Raw genomic sequence first — 21,491 nt, forward strand, 5'->3', positions numbered from 1 at the left:
AGGGAAAATAGAATAGTTCCCACTTTCAGAAGAAAGTGTGTATTGCAGTATCTAGTCAGAGTAAAAAGCCTTATCAGCTGCATTTGTAAATTTCTGAACAATAGAACAATACAGTCTAGAGACACCTCTACATCTCAGCATGCACGACTGAACTTTGAGAAGTTTTTTATATCCTCTCTGATCTCAGAAAGAAAATGCAATCACAGGAATCATGAGTCACACTTTTCCCCTCCCACTTCTTGGCAGCAGGAAGATCCAGTGTCTGGGATGGAACTGTTGGTAATAATTTCCTTTTTTTATCTTAGACACAATGATGCCAATGGTAGAAGCAGGGTGCAGCTGCTCCGCTGAAGAAGCACTCAACTAACAGAGAAGGCAGACTCTTGATGACCCTCCATATGCAATAGAAGCAATAGTATTGGTGGCTGTTTTTCCATCCTAGAGAATAATAACTAGGTTCTGCATTTAAGTAATGATGCAGGATCTGCTGCTAGCATGTGGAAGTACCTTCTTCTCAGCTGTAACACTTGATAGATAATTATTTAAATTTTAGTTCAAATTGGTGTTTCTTCTTTCACTGCTTAATATTTTGGATGCACCCAGAAAACACCCTGGCATACTACACAGTATGAACTACTGAATGCTCCAGAGAACCCTAATGGTAGCTCCCACTTATACCTTATTTTCTTACTTTTGTACATGTATTTCCCCATTAGAATAGGGACATTTATAGCTGCTGATTTAAGCATAAATTCATCTACCCAGTTTCTGCACCTACTGGTTACATAGATCAGAGACTGCTATATTGATTTAGGTTTTCGATTTGCAAAGAAAATGTGTTTTACTGCTTCACTTTTACTCTTTTTTTTAGTAGCTTGTCATTTTCAAAGTCTACATCTCTGGAGTAGATGGCAGCTGTGCTCTATAAAGTAAAGCAGAAATAGTTTCTATTCATAGGAGACAACTAAAGGCAAGCTGGAAATAATGAAGAAGAGAGAGGTTAATGGAACCAATTCAGGAAAAACACTAAGCACGTGCTTAAATTTAGGCTTGTGCTGTGCTCAACTAGATAGACTTAACCACATTGCTTAAAACTAAATATTTGCTTTAATACCTCGCTAACTCAGGGATCTGATAGGTAACCTGTAACCTTACTACTATCTCTTACTTCTCATTGGTATTATTTGTTGGGTGTACTTCTTTGTCAGATCATAGATACAACCTTATTTTGATTACATTTCACCAGTCTCTAAAAGTAGTTCCAACACCCATTTCAGCAGAATACTTAAACTTCTACAAACAAATTCCTCTTCAAGGTTTTCTCAGCTTATTCATGTCAAGGATTCTAACAATTTTTCTTTTTCTAGTTCGATTATATTACTTGAATCAGGGTTTGGATTTTTTATGCGTTTTCTGGAGGATAAGAAGACCTAAATTTCTCACATTTTCTGAGGCGTTTTACCGTTTTAAACTTAGAAATAATAGATGCTGTGAAATTTAATGTGGAATGTCTTGCAGAACTTACTAGGATTCAAAAACATAACCATGTTTGAAGAAATTTAGATGCATTTGAATTATGAATATTAGTGGAGACAGTTGAATAGAAATCTTTTAATGTATATGGTTCAGAAATACTGAAAGAATGGTAAAATTAATAAATTATTCATTTCAGTATTATAAAGACTCTGAACAATGCATATGCATATGCAACCTTTCTTCCCTCCACTCTTTTAGCATATGTATTATACTTATCATATACTCTTATCTCAGTGGAATCCTGACTCACTCAAATGTCAGCAGCTCCAGTCATTGCAGCACACTTCCCTTACATTAAACTTTTTTTCATTAAGAAGGTGTGGTTCTTGCCCACATTGCAGCAAACCCATGTTGTAAACAAACATATGAGTACATTGCCTGATAACATCTGAAAACTTCTCTGATTTTACCTTGTTGCACATTTGGTCGTAGCCTTCTTCCTTGAAACTGTAAACAGGCTGAGCTTGCAGGCTTTCCTCACCACTTGCTGAATACCAGAGAACAAAACCAAAATCAAATGCATGAAAATACAGGTCCATTTCTTCTCTGCTGCTTACACCAAAGGACTTTGACCTCAGATGAGGCACTGAGATACAGTGTCTTAAACTGGCATAGAATCTCCCTTTCGTGAATGCTCTCGGAGGGTTAGTACAGGACAAATGCCATATGTCACCACTGAAGAAGCCAGCATAATTCAGACTGCCAGAAGATACACTGAAATAAAGCCCTGTATCAACAGCAGCTATAAAAAAAACCTGAAACAATTTAAATCTTCCCTCCCTAACCTAGCTCATTCTTTCACAGGTAAGGGGCAAGTACCATAGATTAACTTTGCTGCCAGTACTTCTATAATACCATTGTATTTTGCAGGAAAACAGTTTAAAATTCCCAGGAACTATGTAATTCACCCATGTCATGTAAGAAGAAAATGGCAATGGCTGTGTCTTCTTGGCTAAGAATACTTGAAACAAAGCATCCAATTTGTAACCAGCAGGTCAGAAGAAGGAATTCTATACCCTTCCCACTTAAGTTTCTCCACATTTTAGGAAATGTTTCAGTATTCAAAGAAATAGAAAGCTGAGGACTATAACTCCATAATCCATTGGTAATATTATATCCTTGCTTCCACTCCCATCTTTTATTATTATTTAATTTTTAAGTACTTAGGAGAGCAGAGCATAGAGCACAAAGTTCTTCCATAGTATTAGTCATCTAAGTGCTACCCTATGCAAGATGGGTGTGCTCTCAAATGAATAACAATAGACCTGGGAGCAGAGGCTTCTGGATTTGAACATGAACAAGCACAGAAAAGAGAGGATCTGTCTGCCAGACAGAACAGGAGGCGTAGTGCTTCCAGGAGATAAGTAGGAGTGATGGGATGTGAAGTTTGTGGGAAAAGTATTTTAGCAACTGAGTCAAAAATGGGCTGTGATTCCATCAGTGAGTTGTATAAAATGGGGTAAAATCAGACCAACATTCTTGACTTAAAAACTTAAGCTGAGTTAAAGCATCTTTGAGGGTCTTACAGTTTTGTTCCTAGACTGTTCCTAGACTTAAAAATCACACTTGGGCATGCCTTCCCTGCGGTCCTATGTCTGGAGGAGTTTAGCCAGAGCTGCAAGTCAGGGTGAAGAATGTGTTTGCACCTACAGCTATGAAACAGGACTAACTCTAAAATTGACTTGACTAATACCAAAGTTGAATTCAGGCAACGCATAATCCCACTTCTGTCATATGGTGAGGGGATGTAGCTGCTTACCAGGCTCTGCTTTTGTGTTGGGGGTGGCAGCTCTGTTGCTCTGGTTGCCTGAATAAGCCCAATGCAAAGCCACACTTCGGCAGACAGTGAGTTGAACAGTGCCTTGAGCCTTGCGCAGTAAATCTGTAACTGTTTGGCGTGGCAGACCAGACACAAAAGTCTCATTCACCTGAAAAATACAATGATGTGTATTTCCAGATTCCTGTAACACAAAGCCTTTTTCTAATCACATGTCCTAGGACTGAGCAATCTTTATATAACTTCTTTGAACTTCACGTGTCCTCAATTTCCTAACTTGCTTGATCCTGCATCTCTATGTCTTTATACCATGATTGCCAGTAGGACCACAAAAGTATAGTCTGAGATAGTAAGTGGGCATTCCCCCATTCTTCAGAGAGAAGATGAAGGAGAGATGGAAGTAAATGAAAACCAGAAAATCAAACAATTTTGAAACTGGTGGAGGAAGAAACAAAATAATTTGAGGTAACAAACAGGACAACCCTCTGACCACCAGGAGCCAAGGGACACCACCTTCTACATGTTACTGTGCAAAGCAGCATCAGATGTCAAATCTGCACCACCTTTATATTGAACAGATGCTCATTATAGAGTAACTAGAGAAAATGTAGGCCAAAGCAATGAAGAACAAACATTACCTTAAGCAGGATGTCACCAACTTGAAGTCTCCCATCTAGATCTGCACTGCTGTCCGGGCTGATGGCTTTTATTAAGATAGCCCTGCCATTTTTTCCACCTACCAGTGCAAATCCTAGGCTTCCATTTTCTGCTTTTTCCAGCTCAATCTTAATAATGAAATCCTACAATAGACAAGGATGCAGTCTAAAGTGGAGTTTATTCAGGGCTGTATTTTGTTTGCATTTTTATTACCAAAGATTCCCATTATGCTTCACAGTCCTCACTGTCTGATGGAGATTATGGGATATATCCTACTCTTGAATAGATCTATGGAGCTTCCAGGGATCAACATAACAGCTGCATGTATGTATCAGGATGAAAATAGTACATACTTATTTTCATACCCTTTTTAGTAATTGCTGCTGGGGAAAATAACACCTTAAAAGCAAAGAAAGGTGTACTTCTGTAATCCTTTTATAATGTTTCAAATGAATCACCTTAATTGACAAATAAGGCATTATTATCTCCAGCATGACAGTAATGCCGTACATAGTTCATTCTCTTATTTTTCTATAATTTAAATCTTGTAATCCCAACATTCCCATTTCTTTTGCTTTGGCACTTCATTTGCTTTGAAAATCAGCTGCTTTTTTAGGGTCAAGTACTATGTCAGAAATAGCAGCAAGCTAGAAATGCTTATGACTTGCAGCATGACTAGTTCCAATGCCACAAATATCAGCCTTGGAAATTATTTTTGCAAGTTGAACAGATAAACTATCATGGATTAAATCATGCAGAAGAAGCACTAATAGTGATGACATAATCAAAAGTGAGAAAGTTGTTCCAATATTTTTTGCCAGGTTGGAGGTCTAATTTTAACAAGAGACAGCTTTATTTTTGCAATCCACAGTCAAGAGAAAACTAGTTAATCTATCCACATGAAATATCAGTCCTAATTTGGATAATTTCAATTAACCTTTCCATGTGTTTTCACCAACAGAAGTGATGTTTGCACTTGTAAGAATTTTCAAGCACTGTATGCTGAGCATGGAAATAACTTTTTTCTCCTGAGAACAATTCCTGTGTATTTAGGAATTCATAATTTAATAATAAATAATTTTTAAAATGTATTACTCTTGCCAAATTCAAAACATATTGGTCTATGTCAGTGCTACATAATACTCCAAAGATTTGGGGTAATTTTACTCTCTTTTCAAATGTCCATCTGAAAATTGCAGAATGAAACATATTAATCTCAGTTTTCAAAGACTGTTGTGGAAAATGTTTCACAATTGCACATATTTTCCCCAGAATCCCATGCTGTGACATTCTGTGTCTTTTTCCTGTGCTATTTTCTTTCTAAGCATTGAAAAGTATTAACAGAAGAGTCTGTCCCCAGGAAGTGCTCAGTGCATTCTACTCTGTGAATGCTGAAGCAATTCAACCCTTACAGGATACTCTCCAAATGCATTATATTCACATTTTCAAAGAGAGGAAAAAAATACATTAAATACTGTTATTGAAAAAATCTCACTCCATATAGCTCACTTCACCTGATGAACCACCTCACACCTCAGAGTGTCACTTACTTTACATTCTGGAGAATTGGGGGTGTTCTGCTGAGCATCACAGTTTGTTTCCTCCAAATGTTTCTCTGAGAAAAAGCAACAACAATTTTTAGATAGTTGTCCTGGTAAAATATTCTATAGTATAACACTCAAAATCTTATTCAGGGACATAATAAAACATTTTATATTTTATATGTGAAATAAAAAATAAATCCTATGGATTTATGTGGCCTAAAACTCCTAAAATGTGAGCTGCACTGTGACTTTTTACCTCTCTGTGAGCAGGTTCCAAAACAAGCTTTAAAAACTGTGTGCTGCAGCATAAGAGACACCAGATGGACAACAGTAATCTATAAATGTTCTCTGAAACTCTGAGGGAGGCAGGTTTTTTTATGAAGAGTTAATCTTTCCCAGGCAATGCCCTTATCACCTATAGACTTATTTCCTTTCAAAGAGAAGGCACAAAATTTTACAATTCCTAATTGAAAAATGCAAAATTCCTTACCATGTTGATGCAGCAGATGCTGTTCCTGGGAGTTCAGGTTTTCATTTGACAAAGAAATATTGGCTTTCTCTGTTTCAGCTGGTGGCCCTAAAAATACACACATATGTTTGTTCTGACAGGCCTCCTGTTAAACTTCATGTACACATGGAATGTAATCTCTGTGCTTATATTATTAAACAAAGCATCAATATCCAATATCGATACTATATGAAACAGTGTGAGACCACTGCATGATTAAGTTTGCCAATTTGCATAGAGATATAAACATTTCAGTCATGAATTGCAGAGATATTGCATCTCAGCCATTGCTATTTCAAAAATTGTAACAACAATCAGAGATCGGACTGAGTCATTCTAGACATGTGGCAATGATCAGGCAGATGAAGGAACACTCCCACTTCTACCCAGCCCCCCCCCAGTTTTGTGCTTTTGCTTTATCATATTTTGGTGATCGTAGCTGTCTACCACGAAGTACTCTTAATGTGTGAATTACAGAAAATAATGAATGTCCTGTACTTTAAAAAAAGCTACCTGTTGTAATTGCAATTTTGGTATGTGTTCTTGTAACTAAGAGAGCCTATAAAAATGAAGGCTTGCTTTCTTAATAACAAATTATTACAAATTTATCTATAAATCTATCTGTGATTAAAGCAAATGGAACACCAAATACAAAATTACTATAGGTTTTTAAAAGTACCTGTAATGGGGAAGAATCATAGAATCATAGAATGGTTTGGGTTGGAAAGGACCTTAAAGATCATCTGGTTCCCACCCTCTGCCATGAGCAAGGACACCTTTCATTAGACCAGGTTGCTCAGAGCCCCATCCAGCCGGGACCTGAAGATTTTCAGGGATGAGGTGTCCACAACTTCTCTGGGAAACTTGTTCCAGTGTCCCACCACCTTCACAGTAAAGAATTTCTCCCTACTATCTAATCTAAACCTGCCCTCTTTCAGTTTGATGCCATTCCCCCTTGTCCTATCGCTACGTGCCTTTGTCAAAAGTCCCTCTCCAGTACCCCTTTAGGTACTGGAAATTGCTTTAAGGTCTCCTTGGAGTCTTCTCTTCTCTTGTCCAGGCTGAACAGCTCCAACACTCCCAGACTGTCTTCATAGGAGAGGTGCTTCAGCCCTCTGGGCATCTTTATGGCCTCCTCTTTAAATTGCTTCCACAGGTCCACGTGCTGGTTATACTGGGGACCCCAGAACTGGATGCAGCACTCCAGGTGGGGTCTCACAGAGTAGTGGGGCAGAATCCCCTCCCTCAGCCTGCTGGCCACACTGCTTTTGGTGCATCCAAGGATGTGATTTCTGGGCTGTGATTGCACATTGCTCAGTCATGTTGAGCTTATCATCAACCAACACCCTAAAGTCCTTCTCAGGGCTGCTCTCAATCCATTCTCTGCCCAGCCTGTGTTTGTGCTTGAGATTGCTCTGACCCATGTGCAGGATCTTACACATCTTCTTTTATAGGAGAGGCAGGTAACTGTGCCAGTGTAGAGTTCATAACTCTGTATCAGAGGTGGATCAGGCCTGGTTATCTATCTGAAGATGTCTTGAGAAATCTTGGAATCTGCAAAGCTCACACAAGACTGCGTGAGCAAGATTCTACTGGGATATACATTTGCCGTGCTTTAGTTCTATCGTGTTAACTGAGAGTACACATAACTTTATCCTTATCTTGTAAGAAAATTCCTTCAGTTTATAGAAACAAACACATGGCTATGTGTGGTAAAGTAGGAAATCTGTAACTAACTTGATGTGGAATAAGTTCTTCAGGTAACCATATGCCAGTATTAGGATGAGTGTAGGCACGTGAACAATTGTGGTCCAGGGTTACTTTTGTAGGTCATCTTTGCATGATTTAGAAAAACCCATTGACATATCCATTTAGGTAAATGAAACTGGGGTTAGGGCTGACAATGCGGCCAAATGTGCATTGGAAAGTACTACTTGCATAACTAACACCTTTTATATGTGCTGGCCTAGATGCGATACCTCTCCTTCCTCCTGAGGGTGCAGGTGCAACCTGTGCTTGCTGAGACTCCTTCCACTGCTAGAGCAAATCTGGTCAAGTCTTTGTAGTGCACATGATTACTGAAGTTTTGTATCAGTTAGAGTATCAAATATCTCGCTTGACAGGGATATTTATATTAACTAAGAGATATTGGTGCTGCCTGCTTCTGATTTTATATAGTTTATTGATAACAGTTTAAAAAAGTTGTCTAGGTGATGAAGTAGTGGCTGATATTAAATAGTGGCTCAAGAAGTGCTGGAAGACTCCTCAGAGAATAGTTTCAGTCAAAACAGATGTTGAAATATAACCACATAAAATTCCTACTTAATAACAAATTTAAAAAATAGAAACTAAATATGTAATAAATTATTTTTTTACAGAGAACTATACGTTTTATTTCTGTCCTTAAACAGCTACCAAATTTTCTTCAGACCCTTAAAATGGCCATAACAGAAATACTGAATGCCAAGTTACAATCTGTTAATAACTTTTAAATCAATGAATCTATGCTTATTTTCAAAATCAGAAGCAAGTTTTGAACTAAAACTCAAAAATATTAGCCTTACTTACTATTTTCCTGCTCTATAGGAACCACTGGATTGCCATTTCTGGGGGCAGAAAAAGTGAAATGTGAGCCATTAAGAGCTGCATGCTTTGTAAAGCACATATGAAAATTATTTTTAGAAAGTCAATTGTCTAAATAGTAGTTGGGCTTCTATGATTTTGTTAGTGGTGCTTTCCTAAGGAGAATTTATATCAGTATATGAAAATATTTGACTATAGTGAAACATTTTGTTGAAATGTGTTGGGGAAAAAAATAGGCATGTTAAATCACCTGGCCCAATACAGAACTGCTTTCTGGTACATCTTGAATTCAGCTTTGGTTACCCACTGTATAAAGTGGGAATGCTCTTTTGTAAGTTCCTTTACCCTCTTTCTGTTTGTCTCCTTAGTTTGTCAATTCTGACAATCAGAAGGTGCTGCCTACTAACTTGTACAGCAAGATGTACAATGAGGCAGCAGTTTCTTCTTCTGTTAGATAAGCACAAGTTAATAAAACAATGATAAAAGTTTGAACTATGTTAAGACAGCTGTGACAGCCATTCCGCCACACGCTCTGGTTATGTAACTTAGTTATTCACATGCTTTGGGTTAATATTTTACCGTTCCTCTGAGATCTTTGGAAGCTATTTCTGCATCATTCCAGGACCTGTGCTGGTGTGATACCAGACTGTGGAACACAGTTAATCTAGAGTGCAGCCATGAACTGATGAGCAAAATTCTTTACAGCTGATTATTATTCAGGCCTGGAAAGATTTTCTATTCATGCTGCAGATTAAATGCTGCATTTTCAGTACCTTTCTAAAATGTTTGGCTGTTGGAATTAACTCAGAATTTCCCATCAGAGGTAGTTTCTTGCTTGTAGTTGTGGATCTGAGATTGTAAGGAGAAAGTTGACACTAGTGCCGGAAATTCAAAGATTTTCCCTAGAGAGCAACACATAGGAAAATGGTGCTCAGCCTCACAGTTAAAGGCTTTACATTGGTTTTTGGATGATGAAATTTGAAGAGTTGTCATTTGTGTTGTATGAATCTACTTGTGCTTGCTGCGTTAGTTGAAATTACAAGGAGATAAGATACCTTATGAATGTTATTTATCAGGTTGCAAGACCTTTGAGATAAAGCATTTTTCTGTTTTGTGCCGTCTGACTTGTTGACGTAAAATTTAGAAACCTGCTTCAGCATTAGGATCAAATATGCTCAGATTTACCTTGTGGCTTTGATTTGAACATTCTGGGTGGCAGCTTCACACACTCTCACTGCATCATCCAGGCTAATGCCCTCAGTCCACAGTCCACAGAGGTAAACAATCTGATCTTGTGGCTGTAAGCTGCCTTCCACACTGGCAGGAGAGCCAGGCACTATCTCTAGCACATAAATACCTTGTAACTTGCTTCCAGCTCCTCCTGTCAGCTTCAAGCCTAGAATAATGCAGAGAAAGCATCTTTTGTGGCAGCATGTTTTGAATTTAACTGTCAGTGACATAAAGTCTAGCGGAATAGATGTGAATCATTGAAATACAGGCTGAACAAATCACTGACATTATAAATAACAGTCTTGCCCCAGTAAGATGGGTGTACAAGCTGGACTGAGTGAAATGCCATTAGATGTTAAAAAAAGTATGGAAAACCTTAAATAGTGGTGTCCATCTCTATGTTTCAGTGATTGTGTAGTGCTTTATTTCACCTGATGTTCAATAGTCATTGCAATAGGACACTGAGCTGCATAGCAGCAACTCCCTCATTACCAGAACATTTAAACACCTTGCAGTGTTCAGGAATGGAGGCCTATGACAGCTGAGGAGGTGCCTACACAATGCAAATGACATTCAAAGAATCTCTGAACAAACTAGTTCCTACCTGTAAACAGGATGTTGTACATGAGCAAATATAGCCATACTGTTTCCTGAGCCTACAGTTTTATCTTTGTGCAGTACTCACAACATGCTGCAGAAATACCAAGAACTCAGATTGTAGGGATTTCTTTTATCATTTGTATTGGACAATGTAGATAAAGCCTTGTGTCTGTGGTGAATCAAGGATTCAAGTGGAGATTTTTTGAATAGCAAACTGTAGTCTCAACCTGTGGGTCATCCTTCTTAAACTTTACCTTTTCTTCAGTTTTTGTCTTTCCCTCCAAATACATATTTATGTGTCTCTGCAGGTAGTAGACATTATTATCCAACTACCCAAAACTTAGTATATCAGCAACATAAAAATATGAGACTGGAAATCTGCCAGAAATTCAGTTAATAGGGTGATAATGCAAAAATCAATTTTCCAACTATCTTCATTAGTCTAGTAAGAGATATTAGTCTTCCCTCTTAGGTGTTGCCCGAAATAAAGCTCTCATTCCTTGGTCATGGGTGATCACGAAGAGCATAAAGGTGTCAAGGTCAGTTTGGATCATGCTGATCCAAGACCACAGTTGCTTATGATTCCTTATGCTGTCATTCCTGTCCATGTACAGCAAGTACAGCATTTACTACACACCTAGCTGTCCATCGGCACCCTTTGTGAGAGTAATTTCAGGAATCTCATCTGGCCTACTTGAGGGACGTGGGTCACCGTCAGCACGACCAACCACAAGGTGCAGATCTGGAGGAGAGCTTTGCAGTAAAGTCAGAACTTCATTGCATGGTAAAGATGTGACATCAATTCCATTCACCTAAATGACAAACCAGTAAAAGCATGTCACAGATCTCATTGACCATCATTTACTTCTCCCTCCACTCTGAATTTTGCATATGAACTTAAATTAGTTTTTACTTCCTTTTTATTGCTTTGCTGTGGTATTTAATGTCAGTAAATTCAATAGTTAAGATTGCAGTAATATTTCTTTTTTGAACTTTTATTTTTCTGAATGCAGAGCTTTAATAAAAATAGTTTTTTTTCCCCTTGAAACTCAAGGTCTTGTTGCAAAAAAACAAGGAAGAGAGTCTTAAGCAATACTGAACACAAACATGGCTGAAAAAAAGTTTCATTCTTACATTACAAAGGACATAATTCCTGCATCCTTTGTGTGCACCTATTACCTTGTTACATTAATTCAGTTTATGTAATTTAATTGGGAAGGCATTTAATGTCTCACTTCTCTTGCATTGCTCCTAGATTCATGTTATTTGCCTCCTCATACAATCTATTCAGTCTGAAATTTATCCAACTGAGGTCAGCAGAATAAGATTCATTGTATGATTTATTTACATACCTAAAAAGGTCATAAACTGGATGCTACCAAATGAAGAATGCCAAAACTAAATGACATTGATCTGCAAATATTTTCTCCTCTGTATAAACTTCAGTAATTACTGTACCATAATGATTCTGTCTCCCCTTCTCAATCTTCCATCAGAAAGGGCAGGATCATTCAAGATTTCATCAACGTACAGGCAGGTGTCCATTTTGTTAAGAACTACAGAGAATCCATAACCATTGTTCTCTGATTTTGTCAAAGTCACAAAGATCTCCATTTCCTGTTAAAACAAGCAGAAGGTATGTCTGATGTAGGCTTTTCTGTTCCTTCATTAACATCTTCCATTATTTTTATATGCAGGAAGGAATCAGATCCTCAGAAGGTACAACAAGGGTATGCAAAAGGTGTTCTGCCATATCCCAGAATCCTGGAGGTTCATGTGGATTGATTAATAGGGCCTAATAAGGCAGAGAATGCCACCAGGACATGGGATTTGGTCATTTGGAATGTGTAAAGAAAGGCTTGGAGTCCTCTGAGCTGAAAAGCATTGCAATAGCAGGGTGCAAAGATTACTGTTGTTACTGCTATTGCTGTCCCACTCAAGAAAGTGCCTGGAGCCAAATTTTGTCCATGGTGCTCTCTAATTAGTAGGAATTCAGAGCTCATTAGTGTCAGTAGGAATGCAAGATGTTCAGCATTTGGCAGGACTGAGCCTTATATTTGAATAGTAATTAGCACAAGGCTCATAGTTTCTTATCAGGACATTACAGCAATATCACTGTAACAAAGTGATTTTCTGCATGGGCTTGAAACATGGCAGAAAAAACCCAAGTAGCTGACTCCAATTAATTTTAGAAGCTACTAGAGAGCTTTTAGGCCTTCGTACACTGAAAATAATACTGCAGAATTTTGGAAAGTTAGAGAAATAGTAAGATGTCAAGAAAAAATAAATATCCTTAAGGAAAATGGTTAAGAATTCTGGAGAGCTGGGCATAGTGGAAGGTCTGCTTTATTTGAAGCTTGTGGATATTCAGGAAAGTTAAAAAAAAAAAAAAGTCATGTGGAAATAGCATAGAAAATTAGTTTAAATGAGTGTTTAAGAATGTAACATTCTTAAAATTGTTTCTTTTCCCTTGTATTCTACCTGTTAGTAATTTGGTGCCTATCACATACCTGAGTGCAGTGTTCATTTTCTTCCTTCTCTTCCTCTGGTTCCTCCAAGTCCTCCCATTCGTTGTCACTGTCATGTGTCTCTCTAGCAAGCAGGGGTGATGATGAGGGACCACAAACACGTGGTTGTGGGGTTGCAGTGGTTGCAGAGACTGTCTCGGAGCTTCCTCCTCGTGACATTGAGCTGACAGTGAGATACTCTTCATCAATAGGGGTTAGAGAGAGAGTTTCAGGCATACATTTTGTGTTTGATAGGTCATCATGACTCTTATTAAATACGCGGCTGGAAAAGAAAAAGATTGCAGTGCTGGGGTTTTCCTCCATATGCTTTATTAGATGGCCACTGAAAAGTCTACTGCTTATATATTACCTTATTTTCATTTTAACTGATTTACTAGTTATGATATTGAATTGCTGTCTGAATCCTCCAATGGTAGTATATAAAAAAACCCCGTAATCAATATTTTGCAAAGCTACTTGAAAGATTAAAAAGCTTTCATTATTTATCTTTGCAAAATCTTGCACTCTTTTAATTTTTTAAGGCATTAGTTAGTACTTTGGTTGGTTCTCAAAAACAATAACTGGACAATGCCCAGACTATTAATTATTTCATCTTCCATAAACAAATTAATTAACTTTTCTGGTAAGTGGTATTCACATTAAAATACCACTACATTTTTTATATTAGCATTTGTCTTGAAAAAGGAATGCCAGCCACACTTCTGGCTTCTACAGGTCTTTCCTTGGTAACTGCGCACAGACCACAAACATGAAATATAAAGTGGTTCCTGTTTCTTCATGAAAAGTAGAAGTCCTTACTCCTTTTTGTAAGCTTGCCTTGAAGCATATGAGTTGTCCGAAAGACATTAATGGACTTACTAAATTAATTGAATTTAAATTATTATTGAATCTATTTCACTATATTGCAGACGAAGTATTCAGCACTTCTGATGTTCAAATCCAAACTGTAATCATACATGCTGCGTTTAGTAGTTTTGGCTGTTGCCCTTAATGAACCAACTGTGGCATTGTCTCCCAAAAATTTACCATTAAAGCTTGTAAAAATGCTGGAAACACTTTTTTTTTTTTTTTTAAAGTATGTTTTGTTCATATCAATCCTTATTGAAATACTGCTAAACCGCATTCATCTCAAAAACACTTAAAATGGCATGTTCATATCTAAGTCAGCCAGGATCTTTTGCTCTTTGATAGAAGTGAACTGTCCATCATCTCCTAAGCAAATATAGACAACAAAAATGAAAACAAATTGCACGTCCTATATGAAATCACAGATCTCCATAAAATTCATATCAGAAAATTTATACATTTGCATGAAATGTTTTGAGCAATCGGAAGAAATTTCTTCATTAATCAAAAGGAAGACCTTTATTAATGCCTATTTCCTTCTGGGGATTTTTTATGGTTTTAGCTGGAAAGATTTAAATTGAGATTATGTTTAAAATACTGTTTAAAATGCATGCCATCTTAAACTTCTCTGGCTGCTTTTTAAAAACACAAAAGCTTAACTAAATGATACTGAAAGTGTATCAAACAAAAACATTTATTTCAGAACTTCCTCCTTGGGAAGAATCCAAAACTTTTCTTGGAATTGATATTTTCCCACAATAAACATAGTTTTGTTGAATCTGTATTATCTCTTGGCAAATATGTTTGCTGCAGACATATTTCGGCTGGTTTTACTCTCAGAAGTAAAGAAGCAGATAATTAAGCGGGAACTTCATTCATGAATTGAGTGCAGCTTCTCCACTCAACATAGAGAAGCTAAAATTATGAATTGCCATTATGATCCCACTTGACTTGCAGTGTCAGGTAGTGCTGTCACTTCCCAAAGACTGGAATGTGTGTCTGGGGCTGTGCTTGATGAGTGTCAAAAGTAACAAAATTATTTCAAGTGACTGTGTGAAGAAATAGAAATTAGTTTCTCAGTAAAATTACTAAAGCTGCAAGTTAAAGGCCGCTAGGAGACTTTTAATTTGTCTTTGCATCAATTTTTTCTGTTCTGATAATTTATAATTTTTTTGCTCTGGGAAAGATGATGAAAATGGAATGGATTGTCTTCTGTGTGACAGTGTCTGATATATCCAAAAGAGTGTAAGAGGAGACTGAGTCCATTTGCATTATACTTTATTGTATAATTCCTCTGGCTCAGCGGTTCTCTTGGCTTCTAAAGACCAGAAAACAGAAAATAAGGGTTTTTTTCCTCCTTGATCACAGTTTGTCTTCTGAGGGTTTTTTTATTTCCTATGAAAACATTTGAAATTAAAAGATCACACAATAAGAAAAACTTATGGTGCCTATTTAAGTTAACTCTGAAACAAATTGGAAGTAAAAGATCATACAATCAAGAAAAAAGTACTTGTTTCCTATTTAGTTGAACAAGACTCTTCCCACTGATTTCAAATGGCAACCAGCTTCAGCTGAACAGCATAAATTATTACAGTGGTGCAGAACTCTTACAAGTATCTTGCAATGCAGACATATGCAAAATTCTAATAAGATGAGAGTAAATAGGGAAGGCAGATTAGGTGAGTCAGAATAAGATGATAAAATAAAATCTTCACTAATTAGGCGTGATTAGAACCTAAGTGATTCACTTTCAAAATTCTACGAGTCAAAGGAAGGCTGCAGAACAGATTTCAGTATTCCCTACCTTTTGGCCTGTCCTAATTCACAAGGTGAGTAGCAGTTCTGCTTCACTTCTTCCTCTAGGGAGTGGAAGACTTCAGAAGTGGAAGCTTCTTGATGAATCTTCCAAAGATGCTTATAGAAACTCTCTCTGGAAGTTGGGAGTTTCTGTATGGGTTTGTCTTGAAACTCAGCTTCCTGCTCTTCATAAGCTGAGCTGTCATCCTCAGGAGGCTCACTGAAATCTTCTCCCAGTGGAGAATCGAGGCAGTCTTCGAGGTCTGGAGAGGTGCTACTTCCCTCACTGGTAGATTGATCCATACTGTTTCCTGCCTCTGTGCTGCCTGGCGTTTCTGCCACAAAGTCCTTAATTGGAGATGGTGCTGGAGTCTATGAAAATAACAGAAAGGTTAGTGGAACTCCTTTTTAATCTCCTATCTTTGCTCCTTCAAGAGAAAAGTATTTTGAAAAATCAGTATTAATAAGCTTCTGAATGGGAAAATATCAAATGGTAGCTGGAAGAGAGGAGAAAAAATAGGAGGTACTCTCTCACCAAATAACTCTTTTTTCTTTATGCTTATTTTTCATGTTCTACAAGAGTGCCAGATCACTTTTCCCAATGAATTATTTCCTAGAGGTTCTTTTTTATTATTTCTGTTCATATCATGCCTCGATTTTGTGTCTATATTCTCTTCATTCCATAGAAGTAATTTCCAGACTTGACTCCCATGCCACTGACCATAGAAATCAGCCAAGGGCCCACTGCAGCAGAGCAGCAGGAGTCAGTTTGTTATCTGGAGGTGGTTCTGACTGTCATTTCTGTCTGCCTGTGGGTGGCTATAAATCCTAGTGGGACAGGCACCATGAGTGGGCCATTCAGAATGGAACAAGAGTAGTACAAATGCATATTCATTATAAGAGTACTTGTCATGTGTCCATGAGATGTGTTCAAGAAGCAGCAGTAATAATGCTAGCACATCTAATGTTTTAGTCTCTGCAGTGTCTACGGTTTGGTTGGGGTTTTTATTGTTTGTTTGTTTTTGGTGGTTTTTTTTTTTGTTGTTGTTTGTTTTTTCATTTTGGTTTTTTTTGTTGGTTTTGTTTGGTTTTTTTTGTTTTGTTTTTCCCCCTGCAGATTCTGCTAACCATTAATAAGAACTTGAAAAAACAGTTGAAACCATTATTTCATTTTTTAAACTTCATTACGAGATAGTCTGGATAGGAAAAGTTCTTTATTTTCTTCTCACTTTGGGGAGTTACAGTACCTGCATCTGAGAATATCTGCAGTTTCTGGCTGAGGATCTGGTAGAGCATTTTTAGAAGCACCACTAGAAGAGGTGCTTGGGTATGTGCTGTTTCGCTCCAATGACAGTACAGCGACTCAAAAGTTGTTGGACTGGGATAAGTGTTTCACATCTGCCAGATTTATATTATTTTGGTTGCTAAAGAAATATCAGTTGAACTCTACAGGTTGAATTGAAACCAGGAAGGGAAAGCAATGGAATAGAGGGCCTTGAAAACAGGGAAGGTTGCCTTGTTCAAGACTGGATAGAACACGTAGCAGGGTCTTTCCAGGTTTACAGAAGCGAGTTTCTATGAGAAGCTTTGCCTTACCAGAGCAATCTGCTCTATTTCTGGAAGAACACCTTTTGGTGGTCTGCAAAGTAGCAGTGTAACTTCTCGAGGAGCTCCTCTCAACAAATGCAGGACATCCTAAACAGAAAGGAGGAATATTTTATTTCTGATGGAACACAGTTTGTCATACATGTCATTTTACCAACTGAGATAGAGAAAATTTTTATTGTGAATGCTACATTTCTCATGTTTGGGCCTCTCAGCAGTATCTGAGTAGTCACCACTGAAGTATTGTTATATAAGTGGACCATAGTTTATATGTGAACATGTATCTAAAGTAAACTCAGTTCTGTTTAGAAACTTCTGTTTCACCAACAGACACATAGGTTTAGGTTAATTAATTTTCTTTTCTTGAAGAAAACAGAATTTTCAGGCGAATTCATTCAAACCACATGTGGCAGTAACACATCCTTGGTCAATTATTTCAGCATAGCTCCCCAAACTGCCATATTCCAATGAAAAAAATAAATCCACATGTAGGCCATTACCATTTAATTTCTTCATTGAGTATAGAATTTCTCATTCCAGGTTAAAAACTTACACAGGACTTACTACTCTTGGTAGAAATTTGAATCTGGGGCATTATATTTAGCATGACATTACAAAGCACAAATGACCACAGGGGGAAAATTGTTCCAAAATTGTTCATGCATAACAGCAACAAAGATTCCAACTAATTAACAACTGGTGTGCATCTAACAATAGAACTCATACATTAGTTGTAGAAACTCATAAATTAAATAGCAGAAGAAATTCTCTGTCAGAATTAATTTAGAAAGGAAATTCTACATAGGATTTCTAGAGCAGAATCCTACATAGAAATCAGATTAATTATATGCAAGTTCTGCCTCCCTCTGGTGATAATTAAGTTTAAATGCATTGTCTTTATTAATCTGTTACCCATATGGAACCCCAGTAATAATACTTCCTGCTACCTGATACAGGAGCCCACGGAGAGGTTTCCCATTCACAGCTAAAATGACGTCTCCAACTTCAATTTCTCCATTCTCTTCAGCTGGCTGCCCTGGAAACAGTCTTTTGATCCTAACAATAGCTCCTCCAAGGTGTTCGCAAGCATCTCCTTCCATCTGCAGAACACTAAATCCAAGGCCTCCAGAATTCTTGGTTAATTTCACTTCAAATGTATTGTCTGCTCAAAGCAAAGATTGGAAAAAAAAATGGGAACCATGACATATGTACCTCCTAAGGAGCTGATATAAACGATACTCTCAAAATACCTTTTCCCTGCATGCTGCAGAGGTAGATCTGCTGATAGTAATGTCAAAAGAAGGTTTAGGCGTTCCTTTATCTTACATAAGTCTTTGAAATCTCGCAAGCAGAATAGGGAAAACTGGAATCTATTTCACCATGTGTTCACAGTCTGGTACAAGCCCATAAAGGAAAAAGCTTTTGTACCAACATAAAGAGATTCACATGCTATCTTTTTCTGACATCCTTCTGTAAGTGTTGCAGAGATTTGACTATTCTGCATCTTCCTGTTGTTAGTTTAGGTCCTGCACTAACCGGCATAAGCTAGAATTGGAGCTCCTGCTCTCTCCAGTCAAGAATGAGAGATCAGGCCTCTCCCAAACACCATGCTTGTAGCTGAATTCCAGTGTAGAGGAGTAACTGCCCCGTGGAAAAGTATGGTTCAGACTCAGTGTTTATGAGGCAACCTTCAGTAAAAGATACAGCATTTATTTGTTGGCTAAATTCTGTGGAAGTGATCTCTAAATCTTCTGCTTTTAAGAAATTAAGTGATGGCAGTCTCCAGTTCACTCCAGCTTCATCACTGTCACAGCATCAGCAGTTGTGCTGGTGAGGCTCTCTCTGGGTAACAGCCTGGCCACATCCACAGAGCTGCTTCCTGCCCGAGAGTGCTGTGGAGTACAGACAGGAGTGTCCCCTTGCCAACCCAATCTCACAAAGGCTGAGAGATTATACTGCAGTATTTGTGATCATACTACATATTGAGATCATACTGCAGCATTTATGCCTAGGATAAACTCAGCTATACCTACCCACTATAACTCTATGTACATCAGAAATATTTTGTTCAGAATTGATTTTTGATAATGTCATTAATATTGAATATTATAATTTTATTCAGTATAGAGCTTTTTCCGTCCAACCCACAGAAATCTCATAGAATTATTTTCATGCATTCCTTTCCTGCACATTGTAGGAAGTCACCCTGAGTTCCTTCTTTATCACTTACCATCTGTCAAAAAGCAGCAGGCCTTGGTACCATCTGTGAGGGATGTTGCCACAGAAACAACAGCACACTGGTCCTCCTTTTTGTCATTAGCAGTCAGACATGGCTCTGCCAGTTGGTAGTTTCCCCTTTCTAAAACCAGGTTGGCAATCTAAAACCATGATGAACAGGTTCCAGTTACACAGTACACAGTGAGTCCTAAGTCTTTGTACTTTTCTGTTTAGAGGGAAGGGGTTGGAACAGAGCAGGGGCAGTTCTTTAGGCTAAGCTTGGCTACTGTGCTTCATACTAAGTCCAGTTTAGTCTACTGCGTATCCTATTGATCTCTGCTATTGTACAAACCTGGCCAGATTTCTTAAGGTGTTCCACAGCCTGTTTGTGTGTGATGCCACAGAGGCTGATGCCATCTACTTCTAGAAGACGATCACCTGAGGTAAAAACAACCAACAAAGAACATCAAGTTGCTTTGATGGTTCAGAGGGTGTAAACCTTGAGGCTGCCCACGTTACTATAGGTCTTCATGCTTATATGTGTCAAATTAATATTAATTCATAGGAAAGCAATACTGCTCGCTGTACAGCATTCTATAACTAGCAGCTAAAACATTCCAGGGTATTCTGAAAGTAAAAGCAGTGATAGCCTCTGTTATCACAACAACAATAATGTCAGAGTCACTAGCCTGATGGCAGCTACAGAGAGTAACTCTACAATGTTGGTATGAGGCTTCTGGTTTCTCAGTGGAATCCCCTACATGTAGTACAGGGACAGGCTGAACAATGATGGACCGTATATTACATTTCACAGTTGTAAGACCTCCAATCCCAAATGTGTTTCATTGTCCACACTAACACTGAGTTCTACAGCGCAGAGTTTTATTGCCAGACATGTTACCTATCTTTATTTGTCCGTCCTTATCTGCTGGCCCCCCGGGAATAATTGACTTCACATATATCCCACCATGACGCACACTGGTGTTAATTCCACCCTGCAAAATATGCCCACAGATTAGAGTCTTCATATATTCTTCCCGTGGTAAAAATCACAGCAACTTACACATGCATTACAAAGTAACTGCTCCAGAAATCACTTTTTTCTTTAAATGTTGGAAAAAATGGAAAGAGGATATTACTCACAAACCCCATCTAGTTAGAATATACCTCCATATGCAGTAATCTTCCTTTATTTTCTCAGGAAAATGCAATGTATTTCTGTGTGACTATATAAAATATTTACTAAACGTTCATAAATTTTTCCCTATGCTCACATAAGATGATCTTGCATCTTTCAGTTATTCTCTAGCCCAGCTTCTAAGCTGTGCAATATCCATTCTGCAATTACTAATCTTTCAGACAATATATAAAGCATGGACCTGAACTTGGGCACTCCAAGAAATTCCAGATTAAACTAAGAATCATGTTCTGTCCATCTACATCCCTGGCCAAATTTAGATGAAGAAAACATCCCTTAATTTCTTCAGCAGGCAATGAAATGGCTGTTGCTTCCCATTCCATTTCAGCAACGACCATAAAGACATCTCAGCCTGGAGGGGTAAATTCAACTTAAATAACTAGGAGAAGGAGTTATTACTCAAATGTGGCAGACAGTTTTCACTGCTGCCTTCTCTAGTCCTCCCTGACCAAACTCCTCTTTCTTGTAGATCTTGTTCTCAAACTGTGTAAGGACAAAAAGGGTTTGTACTGCCACATGCTTTGTGCCAGGACACCTCTTCCACAGATTGTGTGGGTAAGAACCAGGGAATGAGCAGAGGCAGTACTTCATGCATGCTAAGTCAATCAATTGAACACTTTGGTTTTAAGTGTGCCATGCTAACAGTTTCTGTTATCAGCCTATCTTCTGTCTTGTTCTCAGTCATGTAACAATTTGACAGACACAATGAAAGATTAAAAGTAACACTTGCAGTCACGCTGATTCCAAAAGTCCCATCTTCTTTAACAAGATCCACCGTGTAGATTTCCTTTGAGTTGATTTCTGATGGAGATGGTAAGTGGGAAGAATCAGGTGCCTGTCTCAAAAATAAAAACTTTAATGAGAT

General features: G+C 37.9%; 2 protein-coding genes across 5 annotated transcripts in view; one reads left to right on the forward strand and one right to left on the reverse strand.

Annotated features, from left to right (window-relative positions):
• The window catches only part of MAPK8 (mitogen-activated protein kinase 8), a 182,172-nt gene that overhangs the window by 67,645 nt on the left and 93,036 nt on the right, over window positions 1-21,491 (forward strand). The gene's annotated exons all lie outside the window — the stretch shown is intronic.
• FRMPD2 (FERM and PDZ domain containing 2) overlaps window positions 1-21,491 on the reverse strand; it is a 69,928-nt gene that overhangs the window by 8,979 nt on the left and 39,458 nt on the right. Inside the window, 17 exon segments of the mRNA XM_017725974.1 lie at window positions 1,947-2,023; window positions 3,296-3,464; window positions 3,952-4,113; window positions 5,521-5,585; window positions 6,005-6,091; window positions 8,591-8,628; window positions 9,791-10,001; window positions 11,073-11,247; window positions 11,894-12,052; window positions 12,946-13,225; window positions 15,614-15,978; window positions 17,203-17,301; window positions 18,159-18,373; window positions 19,442-19,589; window positions 19,781-19,866; window positions 20,330-20,423; window positions 21,357-21,461. Coding sequence (XP_017581463.1) covers window positions 1,947-2,023; window positions 3,296-3,464; window positions 3,952-4,113; window positions 5,521-5,585; window positions 6,005-6,091; window positions 8,591-8,628; window positions 9,791-10,001; window positions 11,073-11,247; window positions 11,894-12,052; window positions 12,946-13,225; window positions 15,614-15,978; window positions 17,203-17,301; window positions 18,159-18,373; window positions 19,442-19,589; window positions 19,781-19,866; window positions 20,330-20,423; window positions 21,357-21,461 — 2,535 coding nt within the window.

The sequence above is a fragment of the Corvus brachyrhynchos genome, unplaced genomic scaffold, assembly GCF_000691975.1.
Source record: "Corvus brachyrhynchos isolate BGI_N302 unplaced genomic scaffold, ASM69197v1 scaffold61, whole genome shotgun sequence".
Classification (NCBI taxonomy): domain Eukaryota; kingdom Metazoa; phylum Chordata; class Aves; order Passeriformes; family Corvidae; genus Corvus; species Corvus brachyrhynchos.